The sequence below is a fragment of the Bactrocera oleae genome, chromosome 2 (assembly GCF_042242935.1).
Source record: "Bactrocera oleae isolate idBacOlea1 chromosome 2, idBacOlea1, whole genome shotgun sequence".
In the NCBI taxonomy this organism is placed as follows: domain Eukaryota; kingdom Metazoa; phylum Arthropoda; class Insecta; order Diptera; family Tephritidae; genus Bactrocera; species Bactrocera oleae.
In genome coordinates this window covers 67,789,315-67,806,281 of record NC_091536.1, presented here as the reverse complement: position 1 = coordinate 67,806,281, position 16,967 = coordinate 67,789,315, and the positions used below count along the sequence as shown (strand labels likewise).

Below are 16,967 nucleotides of genomic sequence, written 5' to 3'. Positions count from 1 at the left end.
CTATAAATCTATACTCAATAAAAAGACAAAACCCTATTCTTGAAAATATCTATAAATTTTAATTAAAAATAAAAAAAAAAAACTTTAGTTAAATATATATTATACATATTATATTCTTTTCTACTTTTTAAAAGTTAAATTTTTCATATTAAAATTCAGAAACCGTATTTAGACCCTGATTGAAACCAATTCAAGTTTCAAAATAAATTATATCTATGTAATATATACAAATTTATAAACACTTACTAATATATATACTATACTAATATATATATAAATTTTGTGTTCTACTTTAAAGATACCTCAAATAGTTTGAAAATCCTTCCAAACAGTTCCTCAACCATTTATGAGAGTTCGATCTATTATCTATTGCAAATCTTCACCGGAAAAAAGGTGTACGCTACTAACCACAATTCCTACAAAATCTTATCATCGCAATCTTTTCTAACACAAATAAATGAAATATCTCAATTAATCAAGGCATTGTTTAAAATATCATTGAAATATTTTAAAGCCGAACCAAGTGATTTTAGAACTTTAGTTTAACTATGTTTAATTCTAAATACCGTTAAAAAAGAAAGGAAAATATTTTGAAGATTTTTTGAAGTGGCTTTAGACTTTGTTTTTGATCACCGGCACTGCCAAAATCTTAACTTAACTTTTGGTTATGAAAATACTGCTCTAAAAATTCAATAACCCCTAAGGGACTGTTATTAATATGTTTTTATGGATTCTATCTTAGGGCCTTCACTAAAAGAAAAGGAAACATTAGAAAAGATTATAATAAAAGTTGCAAGATAAAGTGCTAATATCCTATCCAATAGCAAAACCATTTTGCAGAGCTCCAGCAGTTTTTGAGTTTTGTGATGGTGAATGCTACTAAGGCTGGAAAAATAAGGGTGCTTAAATTAAGGTATATGCTTCAAATGTCAGTTTTGTAAAAATTAATAGTTTGACAAAAAAAAAAAACAGCTAGCACGGCAATCTAATATAACAAAGTTCCGAATATATTGTTGGACTTGGCACAAAAACAGTTCTCTTCTAATTGTAATGTTTCACAACGCTCAGTATTAAGTGAACAATTTAGAAATGAATTGTCATTTAATGATTACCACCTCATCACATCACGGTCGGAATTTTTTTGGCCGCCACTGTAATCACCTTACGAACAGCAAAGAAAATATGAAAATTGTCAACCAATTTCCCTAAAAATAATTCCATGTGTCTTCGCATGGATAAACCAATCATAAATAAACGAAAATTTATATAGCAACACCCATACATGTGTGGACTTATACATATGTACACAAATAAAACCATATTTATTTGGTATGCAATCAAATATTATTCTGCTTTGACATTTTGCTGGTATGTATGCTTCAGCTATTTATAACCAAAAAAAAAAAAAAATGTAAAATGAATAAAAATAAATGTACGAACGAAGGTGGTGCCATTGGCGAGCCTTCACTGGCAGAAAAACAACAACAAGCGTAACATGCAAAAATCAAAAAGCGAAAGATTGTTTTTAATAAAAATATTTGAATATTGAATCATCATTGAATTAATTGCGTCGCCATTTTTCATAGCATTTTTTAATAGCCAAAAAATTGGAGAAGAAAACATAGCAATAAAGGCAGGCATTAATGCTATTAGAAATGATAAAATATGCGAGAAAGCAATATTTAAAATATTTAGCAATCATATTCTTAAAAAATGGAGATGGGTTCAAGCTTTTTTTTATTAAAATTTATTTAAAAATAATAAAAACAACAACTTTTAATTATTAGTTATAATTAATCTATTACTAACAGTTATTTTTTTGCATAAATTTTTATAATGCATATGAATATCATTTATATTTTATAATTTCAACAATTTTAAAAATTTATTTTCTATTTTTACTTTTTACAGCCGAAGTCAAAATGCCCAGCGGTAAAGTTGACAAACCTGTCATTCAAGACAATCGTGATGGTACAGTGTCAATCAAATATGAACCCAAGGAGGAGGGCACACACGAGCTGGTCGTGAAATACAATGGCGAACCCGTACAAGGTAATTAAAACTATTTATTTATATTTCTGAATTTTAATAAGACCACTGTTAGGTAATGAAATAAAATACTTTTTAATAATTGATTGGCTATCTACTGCTATTAGCGACGAGTTTTCAAATACAATACTTAAACAAGTAAGGAAGGGCTAAGTTCGGATGTAACCGAACATTTTATACTCTCGCAAAGTCAAATGGTATACTCGTTTGAGATTTCTTTGTGTATTGACTGATATTTTCGGTAGAAGGTCAACTATAGGCACTGGGGTCCACATATTTAGTACTTAGGGGTTTGAACAGTTTTGGTTCGATTTAGACAATTTTTGGCCGCAAGGTGGCATACTTTAATTGCATTATTCACGCAAAGTTTTACGCCGATATAATTATTGTTGCTTGATTTGCATAGTGGAAAGTGAAAGAATCAAGTGGTATTTAAAATGGTGTCATATGGAAAATAGGCGTGGTTGTAATCCGATTTCGCCCATTTTCGCACTATAACATAGAAACATGAAAAGAACGTTACGCACCGAATTTGGTTGAAATTGGTTAAGCAGATCTCAAGATATGGGTTTTCACCTAAAAGTGGGCTGTGCCACGCCCACTGTCTAATTTTGAACGCGGTTCCTATAAAATCATCTTATACCATCTCAGAGATAAAATTTAATGTCTCTGGCATGTTTAGTGCTTGATTTATCGCGCTTTTAGTAATTTTTAACAGTACCGTTATATGGGGAGTGGGCAGAGTTGCCACCCGATTTCAACTATTTTCACACCGTCAATAGAAGTGCTAAAAACATTTGCTTCCAGTGAATTTTGTTATTATAGCATTAGCGGTTTAGGAGATATGCACATTAAACCTATTAGAGGCGGGACCACGCCCACTTTAAAAAAAAAAGTTTTAATTGAAGATGCCCCTCCCTAATGTGATCCTGTGTATTAAATAACAGTCTTGTATCTTATTGTGGAGCTTAGTTATGGCAAGTTATTTGTTTTTGATTAATGGCGTTTTGTGGGCGTGGCAGTGGTCCGATTACGCCCATCTGCAATACCAACCGTCTCACGGTACCATGAAACATGTCTACCAAGTTTCATAAAGATATCTCAATTTTTACTCAAGTTAGAGCTTGCACGGACGGACGGACAGACGGACGGACGGACAGACAGTCACCCGGATTTCAACTCGTCTCTTCATCCTGATCATTTATATATATATAACCCTATATCTAACTCGATTAATTTTAGGTGATACAAACAACCGTTAGGTGAACAAAACTATTATACTCTGTAGCATGTAACATGTAACATGTTAAAACATTGACCTCAGTTGTTAACGTTACCCAGAATACCCTTAACAAATAAAGAAGTTTCCATACACGAACTTGGCTTTGATCGTTCTGTTTGTATGGCAGCTATATAATATAGTGGTCCGATATTAGCGGTTCCGACAAATGAGTAGCTTCTTGGAAAAAGAAAGAAAATGTCTAAAATTTCAGATCGATATTTCACAAATTCAGGGACTATCTTTTACACATATTTTTTATAGGGTCTCCATCGTTTGTTTCTAAGTGTTACAAACTATTCAGCAAACTTAATATACCCTGTTTATGAATAAAAATTAAATCATAGTTATATGTATTAGGGTGGACGAAAAAAATATTTTTTTTTTGCTTAGCCTGGGGGGGTACATTATAAACAAAGACAATTTTTGGACAAAAAAAAATTTTTTTTAACATCTAGAGGCGCACTCAGTTTTAAAGTAAATTTCTCCCACACAATCCATTTCCAGGTTCCCCTTTCAAATTCCACGTTGATTCCATCACATCTGGTTACGTGACTGCCTACGGACCAGGTCTGACCCATGGTGTTACCGGTGAGCCCGCTAACTTTACCATTTCAACGAAGGGCGCCAGCGCTGGTGGACTCACCATGGCAGTGGAGGGACCCAGCAAGGCTGATGTAAGTGTACACAACAACAAATCAAAACTTAACCGTTATTTTTGTCAAACTCTACATGCATATAGTAGTTATTAACAAAATAATATTATATTTACCTCCATCACAGATCAACTACCACGACAACAAAGACGGTACTGTGTCGGTGCAATATCTGCCCACTGCCCCTGGTGAATATCAAATCTCCGTACGTTTTGGGGACAAACATATCAAGGGTTCGCCGTACTTTGCCAAAATCACCGGTGAGGGTCGCAAACGTAATCAAATTTCGGTCGGTTCCTGTTCGGAGGTCACCATGCCCGGTGAGATTACCGATGATGATTTGCGCGCTTTAAACGCTTCCATACAAGCGCCAAGTGGTTTGGAAGAACCGTGCTTCCTTAAACGTATGCCTACCGGTAATATTGGTATCTCGTTTACACCGCGTGAGATCGGTGTGCATATGGTGTCGGTGAAGCGCATGGGCACACATATTGCCAACTCGCCATTCAAGGTCGATGTTTGCGAACGCGAGGTTGGCGATGCAAAGAAAGTTAAGGTTTCCGGTACCGGTTTGACGGAGGGTAAAACACACATCGATAATGTTTTCTCCGTGGATACACGCAACGCCGGTTATGGTGGTTTATCCGTATCAATTGAGGGTCCTAGCAAAGCGGAAATCCAATGTACCGATAAAGATGATGGTACCCTAAATATTTCATACATGCCCACGGAGCCAGGCTACTATATTGTAAATCTGAAATTCGCCGATCATCACGTCGAAGGCTCACCGTTCACTGTAAAGGTAACTGGTGAGGGCAGCAATCGCAAACGTGAGAAGATCCAACGTGAACGCGATGCTGTGCCCGTTACCGAGATCGGTAGCAAGTGCAAGTTGACCTTTAAGATGCCCGGTATTACATCGTTCGATCTAATGGCCTGTGTAACTTCGCCAAGCAATGTGACTGAAGATGCCGAGATTCAAGAAGTTGAGGATGGACTCTACTCAGTGCATTTTATACCGAAAGAATTGGGCGTACACACCGTTTCCGTGCGCTACAAGGACATGCACATCCCCGGCTCACCCTTCCAGTTCACAGTGGGTCCTTTACGCGACTCTGGCAGTCATTTGGTAAAGGCCGGCGGTTCGGGCTTGGAACGCGGTATCGTTGGCGAGCCAGCTGAATTCAATGTATGGACACGTGAAGCTGGTGGTGGCTCATTGGCCATCTCCGTGGAGGGTCCCAGCAAAGCTGAAATCGACTTTAAAGATCGCAAGGATGGTTCATGCGATGTCTCCTATAAGGTTGCCGAACCCGGTGAATATCGTATCGGCTTGAAATTTAATGATCGCCACATACCCGACTCACCATTCAAAGTATACATTTCCCCCGACGCCGGTGATGCGCACAAATTAGAAGTGCAACAGTTCCCACAAGGTGAGCAGACAATAATAAAACTAAAAATTTTGTTTTTTACCATATCTCACTTTTAATCTTAACAGGCAACATCCAAGCCGATGCTCCCTATCAATTCATGGTGCGTAAGAACGGTGCCAAGGGCACACTCGACGCTAAGATCGTTGCACCATCTGGCACCGACGACGATTGCTTCATCCAAAGCATCGACAGCGAAATGTATTCGGTACGTTTCTATCCACGTGAGAACGGCATTCATGCCATACACGTCAAGTTCAACGGCGTACACATACCCGGTTCACCATTCAGAATCAAGGTTGGCAAGGATGTGGCCGATCCAGCCGCCGTACACGCCACTGGCGCCGGTTTAGATGAAGTGAAGACTGGCCACAAGGCCGACTTTATTATTAACACCTGCAATGCCGGTGTCGGCACGCTAACCGTTTCGATTGACGGCCCCTCAAAGGTTGCCATGGACTGTACCGAAGTGGAGGAGGGCTACAAAGTGCGCTACACACCGCTGTTGCCGGGCGATCACTACATTTCAATCAAATACAATCACATGCATATTGTAGGCTCACCGTTTAAGGTGAACTGTGCCGGTGAGTACATTAACCAACAAGACGAAATGATACATGACGACTTCCCGAGAACACAATTTTTTACTTATTTTCAATTTTCTTTTTGTTAGGCGACAAACTGGCCGATGAGGGTGCACAAGAAACCTCCACCGTGTCTGTTGAGACGGTACAGAAGCTGGCCAAGGGCGGCAAGAACGTCGGCGTACATATGCCCACCTTCAAATCGGACGCCTCCAAAATCACATCCAAGGGCATGGGCTTGAAGAAGGCTTATATGGGCAAACAGAACAATTTCACGGTGAACGCCACAGATGCCGGCAACAACATGCTCTTCGTGGGCATGTACGGTCCAAAAGGCCCATGCGAGGAATTCAATGTCAAACACACCGGCCGCAATAATTTCAACGTAAACTATATGGTGCGCGATCGCGGTCAATATATACTAATAGTCAAATGGGGCGAAGAACATATTCCCGGCTCCCCATTCCAAATCGATGTCTAGGCTAGATGATCAGTGTGTAAAAGTGCCTTACGAACGGTGCAATTATTATTATTATTATGATTTTTTTTCTAATAGAAACATAAAGCAGACGCACAAGTAAAAAGTGAAGAACAAAAAAAACAACATACCTTGCAGCGTTTGCGCGCATATATGTATGTATTGTATGTAGCAGTAAAGTCTAAAAGAAATTTATCATTTACCTATCATATATACATAGCAAAGCACATTATCAGCCGCTGGTAAAAAGGAATGAGTTAGACGAACTTTGTAGCACAAATTCAAATTTCAAAAAAGAAAGATCATTTCTACAATTTCTGTTTTTTGTTTTGTACTTTCATTGCGCTGTTGTATTGCCAATGGAAATCATTTATATTAAAGCATACATATGTATTTACTAAGTTAACTTGAATCTGCAAAAAGTCTATGTAAATAAAATTCGGACAATTCATAAATTAGACGAATTAAACCATAAAAAATATATATAAAAAAAAAATATAACGAGATATTGCCATTTTTGGATAGCGAATACATTTTGTTGTTGCCAAAAAATAAAAATTAAAATTAAAATAAACTAAAACAAAATTAGCTGTCATTGAAATGTACACAGTCTTGCTGCTATGTGAAATTTAACGTAATAATTATAAATTTTACGTAACGTATGTCCTATTTCATTGCTTATTTATAATGAGAGTAATTGTTTTTTAAGATATTGATTTACATAAATGTTCGAGCTGAGTAAATACTTTTTATTATCCATTGAATAATATTATATTATTATTATTATTATTACTATTATTATGTACGTGTTGTTTTTTTATTTTATTTTCAACAAATCATTTGAATTAAAGGAAAATAAACTTGCAAATAATAATAAAAAATTTTTTTATACTTTTACGTTTATTATTTTTGTAATGCACTGTTTCCTATTTCTCCACCTGAAATAATAGATGCATTCTTAATTTTATAATATACCTAATAATGTTATGGACATTGGCTAACTCTTAAAATACTCCATAAATTTCGTATAGCAAAACGACGGACCAGAAAGAGTTTATTGAAAAAATAAAATAAAAAAGTTGTCCATAAATGAACATGCTTTTGATGGTTCAGTTTGTATGACAGCTATATGTTATAGTGGTCCGAATTCGATTCTGACAAAGGAACAGCTTCTTGAGGAGAAAATGACGTGTGCAAAGTTTCAGATCAGTATCTCAAAAACTACGCGACCTACAGAGGGTCATGGTATTCAAAGCGTATGCATTTCTCTCTCGCTCTCTGTCAGCTTCACAGTCAGTCTTTTACGCCAACAAGTCTAACAAGTCAATCTTATTGTAGTAATTTGTTTAATTGTCCTTAAATCTGACGCTGCCATTTGAGTTAATCAGAGTTACATACAGATGTATGCAGGTATGATGAATGTATGTATGATGTATGTGTATGTAGATATACACAACCACATAGTTGAAAAAAATAATACTTATTATTAATTATTCATTTACATACTCTGATATTATCAATAGGGCATTCTAATTAGATCGAATGTTTGCAAAAGTAAACGAACTCTAAATAACAAAAAGCGGCATGAAAACAGCTGATTATTTGTTTACAGCTAAGAAATAGTTAAGATTTGTTTGGTGACAATTAACTATTCATTATTATAATGTGTTTTAAGTGATAAGAAATAAGCTTAAATGGACTGCAGTTAGTCTAGTTTTGATTAATTTTTTGGTGTTCATGAATAGGCGCTGCTGAAAGCATTCTTTGAATGCGAAGATGAGACGGCGGAAAGCTGCACGTGTGTTTATTTCGACTATGAAGAGTATGAAATATCGAGAGAGTGGAATTCCTGACTGGATTAAGCTGAAAATATCTGTTTTTATAGAAGCATAAGAGACTAACGCACCCACTATAAAATAAGGACAACAAGTAAGGAAGAGCTAAGTGCGAGTGTAACCGAACATTTTATACTCGCAATTTGAATTTGAAGCTCAAAGGTGGGGCAACACCTTCATTGTTCGACGAAATCGGGAATGAATTACAGTAAAATTTGTATCTTATAACCTTATATTATAGGTTAAAGACTAACTTAGTTTTATAACTATATTTTACTTCACGTCAGCGAAAATTATTATAAAATAATCTTCAAATGAGATGTACGTACATACATATCTGACATAAACTCAACAGAAAAGGCTAAATTTAATTTATTGAGTTAAGGGGTTACATGGGTTTCATCGAGCAAAAAATTAAATATTTTGTTCAAACTTTTTATTATTCCGTAGATACATATTTGATAAAGATTTTATGAAATTTTCAAAGGAAAATATTCAAAACTCGGTCATTACGACGTCATCTCCGGCAGTCCCTCGGAAAAAAGGTGCTTCCACATTGACAGCAGGATTTCTTACAGGATTATCCGAAGTAAAAACAAAATACGTATTAGAATTAAGACCATTAACTAGGTATGGGACGAAGGACAAAAAAAAAAAAAAAAGTTTGGTGAAAAGTTCTCGACGTTTTTTGTTTCTTAATTGTTGTAATTGAACAAAAAAAAAAGCCTTTTTCAATACCTTGCAAATTATAGCTTAAAGACCTGTGTAAAATTTCATTAATATCGGTTGAGTAGTTCCCGAAAAATCTTGACAACTGTCTTTGAAAACACAGTTTCGAGAAAAACACGTTAAAAGTTATAACTGATTATATAGCTGACCTTGAGCGCGCAACTTTTTAAAGCTTTATCTCCAATGGGATCAACTTGAGAATTTAGGGCATGTTCTAGAGATGTTATTAATTAAATAAGACAATAAAAATAATAAAATAGTCGTGAAATCCATGTAACCCCTTTATGTGAATAATGTCAACCAGAAAATCAGAATTGAACAAGCAAATTTCGAATATAATACGAAAATCATTATATGTAGTATATGGGAGTCGAGGGAATTCGTATACCAATTACATATATTTTCGTCTTTAAACTATAGTATATTCCATATTATACGTTCAGTTAATTTTGCTAAGATACTTTACACATTGGCCGATATATGCGTTAGGAAGTCAGCCGGAAGTTCGAAAAATTTTCTATTAGGTACAAGGGGTAAGGAAAGTATTGACTCTATTTTACACATTTTTGAAATTCGGAAATACTATTACCAGACTGTTCCGTCCAAATTTCAATTATATATCTCACACATTGACCTATATTTTCGGTAAGAAGACAGCCATAGGCACTCAGGTCCACATGTTCGGTATCTGGGGGTTTGATAAGGACATAGTCCGATTTTTGACTTTAAATGTCATATTATACCTTAAGAGCACTTTTTTCCGTAAAGTTTTCTTCCAATAACTTCATAGGTGCTTGATTTGTTAACTGTAAAATTAAGGAAATAGATGAAATTTAAAATTTTGTTATATGGAATGTAGGCGTTGTAGAACATATTAATATAATGTAGTATATTTAAAGGTGGTGGTGCAATGCTCGTAGTATAAATGCTATTTATTTCTTGCGCTATTGCACTTTTAATAGTTTTTAACATAACCGTTATATGGATTGGGCGGGGTTATAATCCGTTTTCATCCATTTTAACACAATTTGTCCTGAGCAAATGTAGTGGAACTAATTACAATAGTTTATAAGATATGGTGATTAAGCTGGGTCCATGTCCACTTTTTAGAAATTTTCAGCGCGCAGGATCTTCTCACTACTGTGTTCCCCTGTTTCAAACACAGTTTTATAACTTAATTCGGTATTAATTTATAGCATTTTACAGGTTTTCGTTTAATACCATTTTTTAGGCGTGGCAATGGTTCGGTTACGCCCATTTCCAACGCCAACCTTCCTTGGGCGCTAAGGAACATATGTAGCAAGTTTCCTCAAGGAAAGTATTGAGAGAAAATCACTAGGAATTCAACTCGTCTTGTCTTCCCCATCATTTAAATATATATAACTTAATATCTATCTCTATTAGTTTCAGATAATACAAACAACCGTTAGGAGAACAAAACTAATACACTCTCTCTCTGTAGCAACATGTTGCGAGAGTATAAAAACTCTACCGAGTTCCAAGATAACCCGAAAGTATGTACCGTTTTAGATAATCAAATAAACGGATAACAATTGGGGTTTTTGTAGCGTTTGTAAAAACTTTGTTCAATATTCTTAACATTTCCTATCCCAGACAACCTGATAGCATTCCCAATTGTTTCACATTACTCTATGTTGCTGTAATAGGGTATTGTTTCGATATTTTAGGATCACTATTTTTAATCAATATTGGAATGAAATTGCAAATTAATTATTTGTAAGCGAGTAGCACTTTTAATACTTTCACACATTGAAAAGGCTAGAGTTTTTATGGCAAAAAAAGAAAACAATATTTTGAGTAAACGAAATTTAATATAAAAATGTGGTAAACTGACGTTAGACTACGTTGCCATCGTCCTGTTGTTCAGATTCATACAGTTCACCGCAACATCCAGCTTTTTGCAGTGGATCTTCATCGCTTTCTGAACTCGAAAGCTCGGTCTCAGGTGGACAATAATATATTGTGGAAGTTTTGGGGAATATAAGTCGCCCAATATGGTACTTAAAAAATCTGCGTGTATGCTTTTCTCCAACAACACTGCTCATAAGTTCTTTAGTTACTTTGAAATTGCCATCCATTGAAAGCGCTTTATGTTGCGGAGTATATAGCATTATTCGATTTGATTTTGCTTTTACAGCGCTTCGAAGTGTAGTAGTGGAAATGTTGGAACGATAGTCCATTGTTTTATTATTCTTCATGCTCCGCCTTTGTTTACGGCGTGGTTCGGTAACGGCATGACGCGCCACTACTTTAGAAGTTGCTTTGGAAGGTGTAACTTGTTCTTCTACATGCGGGGAGGATATAATTAACTCTCTACCAACTGCAGCATCAGGTCCTGCTGTTGAACTGAAAGCATTTTTAGATTGTGTCTTTATCTTAGGAGTTGCTTCTGAAGAACTTGTTGAACTTTCTTCAATAGCTGGCAGATGGCTAGTGGGTTTCTTACGCAAAGTATGCTGTTCATTTTCTATCCACGGCGATGCAGTGGTCGAGTACTCTAAATTTTCTTTTATAGCTGACACGCGGCTTGGGAGTTGCTTGCGAGCAGCAGCAGTATTAAGCGCAGTTGAATTGCAAATATTTTCCGAATAGAGAAGAAAAGTGTTCTCTTTCGCATCATCGGGTTTTGCATCGAATTTTTTCAAACAATTTTGTTTCTGTAAAGATTTGGATTGAGTTTTATTTTTTCTCTCTGCTTTCCTTGTTGTTTTAGCAGTTGACATGCATTCGTTTACTTCCTTATTTTTAAAACTTCTAGCTAACTTTAAAAAGTTCTTATTTGTGCATTCCGATGTTCTTGGTTGCGGTTTGGATGACTCGTATTCGTCGGCGTTTGGTTTGAGGCTTTTTAAAGATAGTGCTTTAGCTATTTTAATATCGTTTTCGAATGTTGTGTTATATTCTGAAGAACTTTTTTCATTTTTTTGTGATTTAGCGACACGTTTTGATTTGATTCCTTTTAAATTTTCTGCTTTTTTTGCGGTCAATTGTGATAATGCCTTCTCGGCAGCCCTGCGTTTAGTAGTGATCTTAGATGGTGCAGTATTGGGAATACTACTTTTTAAGGCTTTGGATTTTGTTGGAGTTTCGTACACATTTTCTATCATGGACATCAATCGATTTCTAATAATAAAAACATTTTTTGTAAATATATATATGTATATATATATATATTTTTTTGTAGAAAATAAGTCTTACCTTTTTTCTTTTTGTGGTAAACATTCTCCAAATTTTTCTTCGGATTTTCTCACGGTGTGCATATCTCGCTTCAATAAACGGTTATCTTGGATATCGGAAGCCGAACTAGAATTGTCCTCCCGTGTAACATAACGCTTTTTATGTTTATTTTCAGAAAAAAAAGTTGACTGTCCCTGTCGTTTGTCTATAATTTCTGGTGCTTCAGTGCTTAACATTTTCCAATATTTGGGAGAACTAATTGAATTTAATTGATATTTGCAACTGCAATTATGTAACCTGAGCGGTTTTGGTTCAACCGAAATTTCATGTTTGCAGCAAGATGTTTGATAATTTTTACACTTTTTGAAACACTGCTTATATTTAGGTTTTCGCATGTGGTGGCACTTCTGTACAGATCGTATATAACGATCGTCTTCACAAGACAATGATGAGTCAGTATCAGAAGTAGATTGCATCTCAGCTTTAGCAGTATGCTGTTGGCGCATCCATCCACCAACTTCTTTTATAATACGTACAGAATCAAATGTATTCATAACTTTTTCCAGACCGGATTTCTTTAATTTTAAGTCATGCTCCTTTAATATGGGACGTGTTGAATTTAAAATGTCTTGAATTTCCTCTGATTCCATTATAAAAGTAGTCTTTTCTTGCTCTGTTGATTGGTTCATTAGATTGTGATATTCGATATCCTCCAGATCTTTCACTTCCTCTGCTTCATCTGCATCATCATTGGAGGAATCGTCGTCAAATTGTTTATTAAGTGAATTCACATCGTAAACTTCTCCATCGTCACATTCAGCCATTTTCTACAATAACAAAAGCTCATATAATTTGGCACAAAAAGGTAGATGATATTACGCACTTCTAAAAAGCTGCTCCACCAGGTGCAACGTCGATACTCCAAATCTTGTAGCATATTTTCATTAATAATTAAACGATTCATTTTATGAATTAAATAGAAAATAGATTTTTTGAATTCTCCCTTTTTTTAATTTTCATAGAAAATTAAACTATGTCGGTACATTTCGAATTTATAAAATGATGCGCGCGAATAGAGATGCCACTATTTGGTATTTTGTTGTGTTATACTGTTATGAACTATTTATTATATAATACTTTGAATTATATTGCAATATTTTTAAGACTATGAGAAATTAATACAGCATCAATTCAAACACTCAAAATAAAACAACAAGTCGAAAATATTTTCGGGAAAAGTTTGATGTATGCTCTTGTATGAGTTCGTTCACGTCTCTTAGGATTATGCAATGTCATTTTACGCTTTGTCAAAAGAGTTAATTCTGACATACACTTTGCTTTCTTCGCGAAAGTCAAGCAAAGCGAGCAAAGTTTTAATTATCAGCCATAATTCTTGTAGGAAATTTTATTTGAATTAGAGTGAATGACAATATACGCATAAGAGAAATAATGTGAAACGATACGATAACTTTATCAAGGACATGTTGCCATACTATTTATCAAAAGAATATATAGGTTGTGCGTCAAACGGTTGAAAAATTAAAATTCTTACAGATAAAAATGAAATTTTGACGTATTTCGTGTTGAATCCGATTTTCAGAATTTTATTCATCTCCCGAGCTCGGTAAAATATTCACAACTTTTAAATATGAATACAGATATGCATTCAGGAATACGCGAATTTAAAAGAATTGCAGATATGCAGAACAAGTACGTTGTAAAATATGTTATATCTTTTTTTAGCTTTATTAATATTGTTATTATCAAGCAAAATATTTGCTTCTCATTAAAATAATTTTAGCAATATATTTAATATTTTAAATAACAAGCCTATCAAAATTTTACTTTCCATTTTGCTTACACCATTGGAAAAATGTTACCGTTGGCACACTATGTACTACACGAAATACAGCTATTGTTTACCTTTTCTGTTTTATTTGGTAATGTTGGCAACTAGGGGTATTTGGGTTAGTGTATACAGTCAGCTGATTAATGCAATTGAAACGTGCAATTCCCAAATACGATGTTTAGTAGCAAATAAGCTTTTGAAAATATTATCAAAATTAATTTATAATTAATGACATCCTGAAAATATATTTTAAAAAGCTGCACAAAGTCATGTAAAATTAGAAATTTAACTGATAAGAATTGACATCAGTAAGGATTGTGTTTGCTTTTGGTCTTGAACTATTCATTTTTAGCACATATTATTTATTTATTTAAAGTAAAATAAAAAAAAAATATTTATTTTAGTTAATAATGTGGCACTTACGACGTTTTTTTACGCAATTCGCTGAAGAAATCAGCACACCTACCGATTTAATTAGCTGCTTGCAGCAAACGCCTCAAATGATACATAACAGTTTCGGCGGTTGTCGTAATCTCGATAGTTTAATATGGCTCCACAATGCGGCACCATGTTTTCCGCTTCGCGGGGAACAGATTCAAATAATTCATGAGCCCCACCACTTCTATGAAACGCTAGTACAACGTAGCGCGTCGGCACGAGACCGTATTGTCCTAGCCAGCCTGTATCTAGGTACAGGTCAATTGGAAAACGCTTTCGTACAAACATTACGCAGCAGCTTACAACAACAATCCTCACTGCATGTCAATGTATTATTGGATTTTACGCGTGGTACACGAGGTGAAGTCAACTCCAAAACGATGCTGTTACCGCTTTTACGTGATTTTGGCGACCAGATGAAATTATCACTCTATCACACACCAGATCTACGTGGTATGACGAAAAGGCTCGCGCCACCACGTTGGAATGAGCTACTCGGCCTGCAACACATGAAAGTTTATCTCTTCGATGACGCTGTTCTTATATCGGGCGCGAATTTGTCAAATGATTATTTCACAAATCGCCAAGATCGTTATATACTCATCGAGGATAAACCGCTTGCAGATTTTTATGCCCAGTTTATTGCGCGAGTACAGGAATTTAGTTTGGCTGTTAATAAAAATGCACAGGAAGAACTGCATAAAGATGGAAAAATTCTACCGTATGAAGGTGTAAAAGAAGAATTCATTATGCATGCAAAACAGCGTATATCTGATTTTATGAAGGATACCTATGTTCAGCAGCAGAAAATAGTGGAAGAACAAAAAGGTTTTTAAATAGTTTTTGCACATACGAACTTTGACGTAAAATATTTTATTTTTTATTACAATTAGGTGCTGATACGTGGATATTCCCGCTAGTTGAAATGGGTCAAATAGGCATTCACCACGACAGCCTAGTGACTAAGCAACTACTATCATCGCCAATTGAAGGTTCGCGACTAAAACTTGCCACTGGTTATTTTAATTTAACTCAGGAATATATGGATACCTTGGCTAGTAATTGTTTGGCTCAGTGCAGTATTCTGATGGCCCATCCTAATGTATGACCACCGTATAATTTCCAGTTGATATTCCATTTTTTATACTAATACCATTTATTTCTTTTTAAGGCAAACGGGTTTCAAGGCGCTAGTGGCCCAGCTGGTGCTATACCGGCGGCATATACCTTAATAGCAAAGAAGTTTTATGAAAACCTTGTGCAGTTGAAGCAAAATCACCGTGTGAACTTCTTCGAGTATGAAAAAGAAGGTTGGACCTATCATGCAAAAGGATTATGGTAAAAAATAAAATCAAAAAGTTCATGTGTAGAAATAATAACAAAAATATTTTAGGTATTATCTGCCAGGCACTTCGTTTCCTAACGCTACACTGATTGGCTCTTCAAATTTTGGCGAGCGTTCTGTGAATCGAGATCTTGAAACACAGGTGTGCCTCGTTACCACAAACGGTGGATTGACTGAACGCTTACAAAGCGAAGCAGATCGACTCTTTAGTTCTTCAAGTACTGCTGAAAATGAAATTACCTCAAGACATGTACCTCATTGGGTACAAGCTGTAGTTAAAGTATTTAGAAATTTCTTTTAAGTAGAGGCTAAAGAAGTGTGAATTTTATATCCATCTTCAAATTAACAAAAAAATATTCCTTTTTTAATCATCTGTTTTTGACGCGAAGATTGCAAATCCGTGAGCGGGAAGTGAATATTTCCAATAACTTATGTATACTTTTATATAAAAATATATTTAACACACTTTGCACATATTTTTCAAGTAACTTAGTTTTTGTTTTGTTGTTGTAACAGCAGAATTCTGTAAAATTCAGATCACTTAGCTGTAATCACACGTTCAGCGAGTTACACACTTTTCTTCTGAAAAGAAATGCTGAAGAAATGTAAATTTCTTTTACGTCGCGATCTGATGGTGTGGACAAATAGAGGAAATCGTCGAATCGGCCGCGCCTTTAATAAAAAAAACCCTGTTCGGCCCAACACCGGTGTGTCCATAGTTCTTTTGTGTGCTAAAAAGAGTTCGATGCAAAAGGATTATTGGCACCCCGATTTTGGACCGAGGGTTATTTTTTTGAAGCGCGATCGAAGGCCGCCAGAAGGAGTTACCACGCGAAAGAACATGTGCGATGTGTGTAATTTTTTGTAAAAGTTCATTTTTTTTAATTGAAAAATATATAGAATTATTGAAAAAACCAACTTCCGCTCAAGGATGTGTAATCTTCGCGCCAAAATAAGATGATTTAAAAAAAATATATTTTCAAGGTCTTCTACATTGGGGGACCTAAACTACACATTTACCACTTCGATAAAATTTAAGAACATTAAGTTGCTTATTGAAAATTATACTAATTTGCTGTTGTAGAAGATTACAG

The 16,967-nt window shown here is 35.2% G+C and overlaps 3 protein-coding genes across 12 annotated transcripts in view; 2 read left to right on the top strand and 1 right to left on the bottom strand.

Moving 5' to 3' along the window:
- The window catches only part of cher (filamin protein cher), a 93,614-nt gene extending 86,254 nt beyond the window's left edge, over positions 1 to 7,360 (top strand). For all 8 annotated transcript variants that reach the window (XM_036368356.2, XM_070105548.1, XM_036368350.2 and 5 more), the window contains 5 exons: positions 1,912 to 2,052; positions 3,836 to 4,005; positions 4,112 to 5,420; positions 5,486 to 6,001; positions 6,091 to 7,360. In XM_036368356.2, coding sequence (XP_036224249.2) covers positions 1,912 to 2,052; positions 3,836 to 4,005; positions 4,112 to 5,420; positions 5,486 to 6,001; positions 6,091 to 6,482 — 2,528 coding nt within the window. In that variant the 3' untranslated portion in view covers positions 6,483 to 7,360. The remainder of the gene's footprint in view (positions 1 to 1,911; positions 2,053 to 3,835; positions 4,006 to 4,111; positions 5,421 to 5,485; positions 6,002 to 6,090) is intronic.
- Positions 7,361 to 8,227: 867 nt separating this feature from the next.
- Positions 8,228 to 16,361, top strand: PGS1 (Phosphatidylglycerophosphate synthase 1). Of its 3 annotated transcripts, none has more exons than XM_070105549.1 (5): positions 8,228 to 8,408; positions 14,495 to 15,356; positions 15,422 to 15,630; positions 15,700 to 15,866; positions 15,922 to 16,361. In XM_070105549.1, exons 2-5 carry the CDS (start codon positions 14,501 to 14,503, stop codon positions 16,172 to 16,174), a joined length of 1,485 nt encoding a protein of 494 aa, XP_069961650.1. In that variant the 5' UTR covers positions 8,228 to 8,408; positions 14,495 to 14,500; the 3' UTR covers positions 16,175 to 16,361. The 3 variants fall into 3 exon arrangements, with proteins under 3 accessions (XP_069961650.1, XP_014089894.1, XP_014089893.1); XM_014234419.3 differs by lacking the exon at positions 8,228 to 8,408 and adding an exon at positions 13,849 to 13,951; XM_014234418.3 differs by lacking the exon at positions 8,228 to 8,408 and adding an exon at positions 14,259 to 14,398.
- On the bottom strand, positions 10,771 to 13,342 carry cal1 (chromosome alignment defect 1). Its single transcript, XM_014234416.3, has 3 exons — positions 13,125 to 13,342; positions 12,263 to 13,068; positions 10,771 to 12,187 (listed from the first exon to the last, which is right to left on the bottom strand). Exons 1-3 carry the CDS (start codon positions 13,203 to 13,205, stop codon positions 10,900 to 10,902), a joined length of 2,175 nt encoding a protein of 724 aa, XP_014089891.3. The 5' UTR covers positions 13,206 to 13,342; the 3' UTR covers positions 10,771 to 10,899.
- Positions 16,362 to 16,967: the final 606 nt, after the last annotated feature.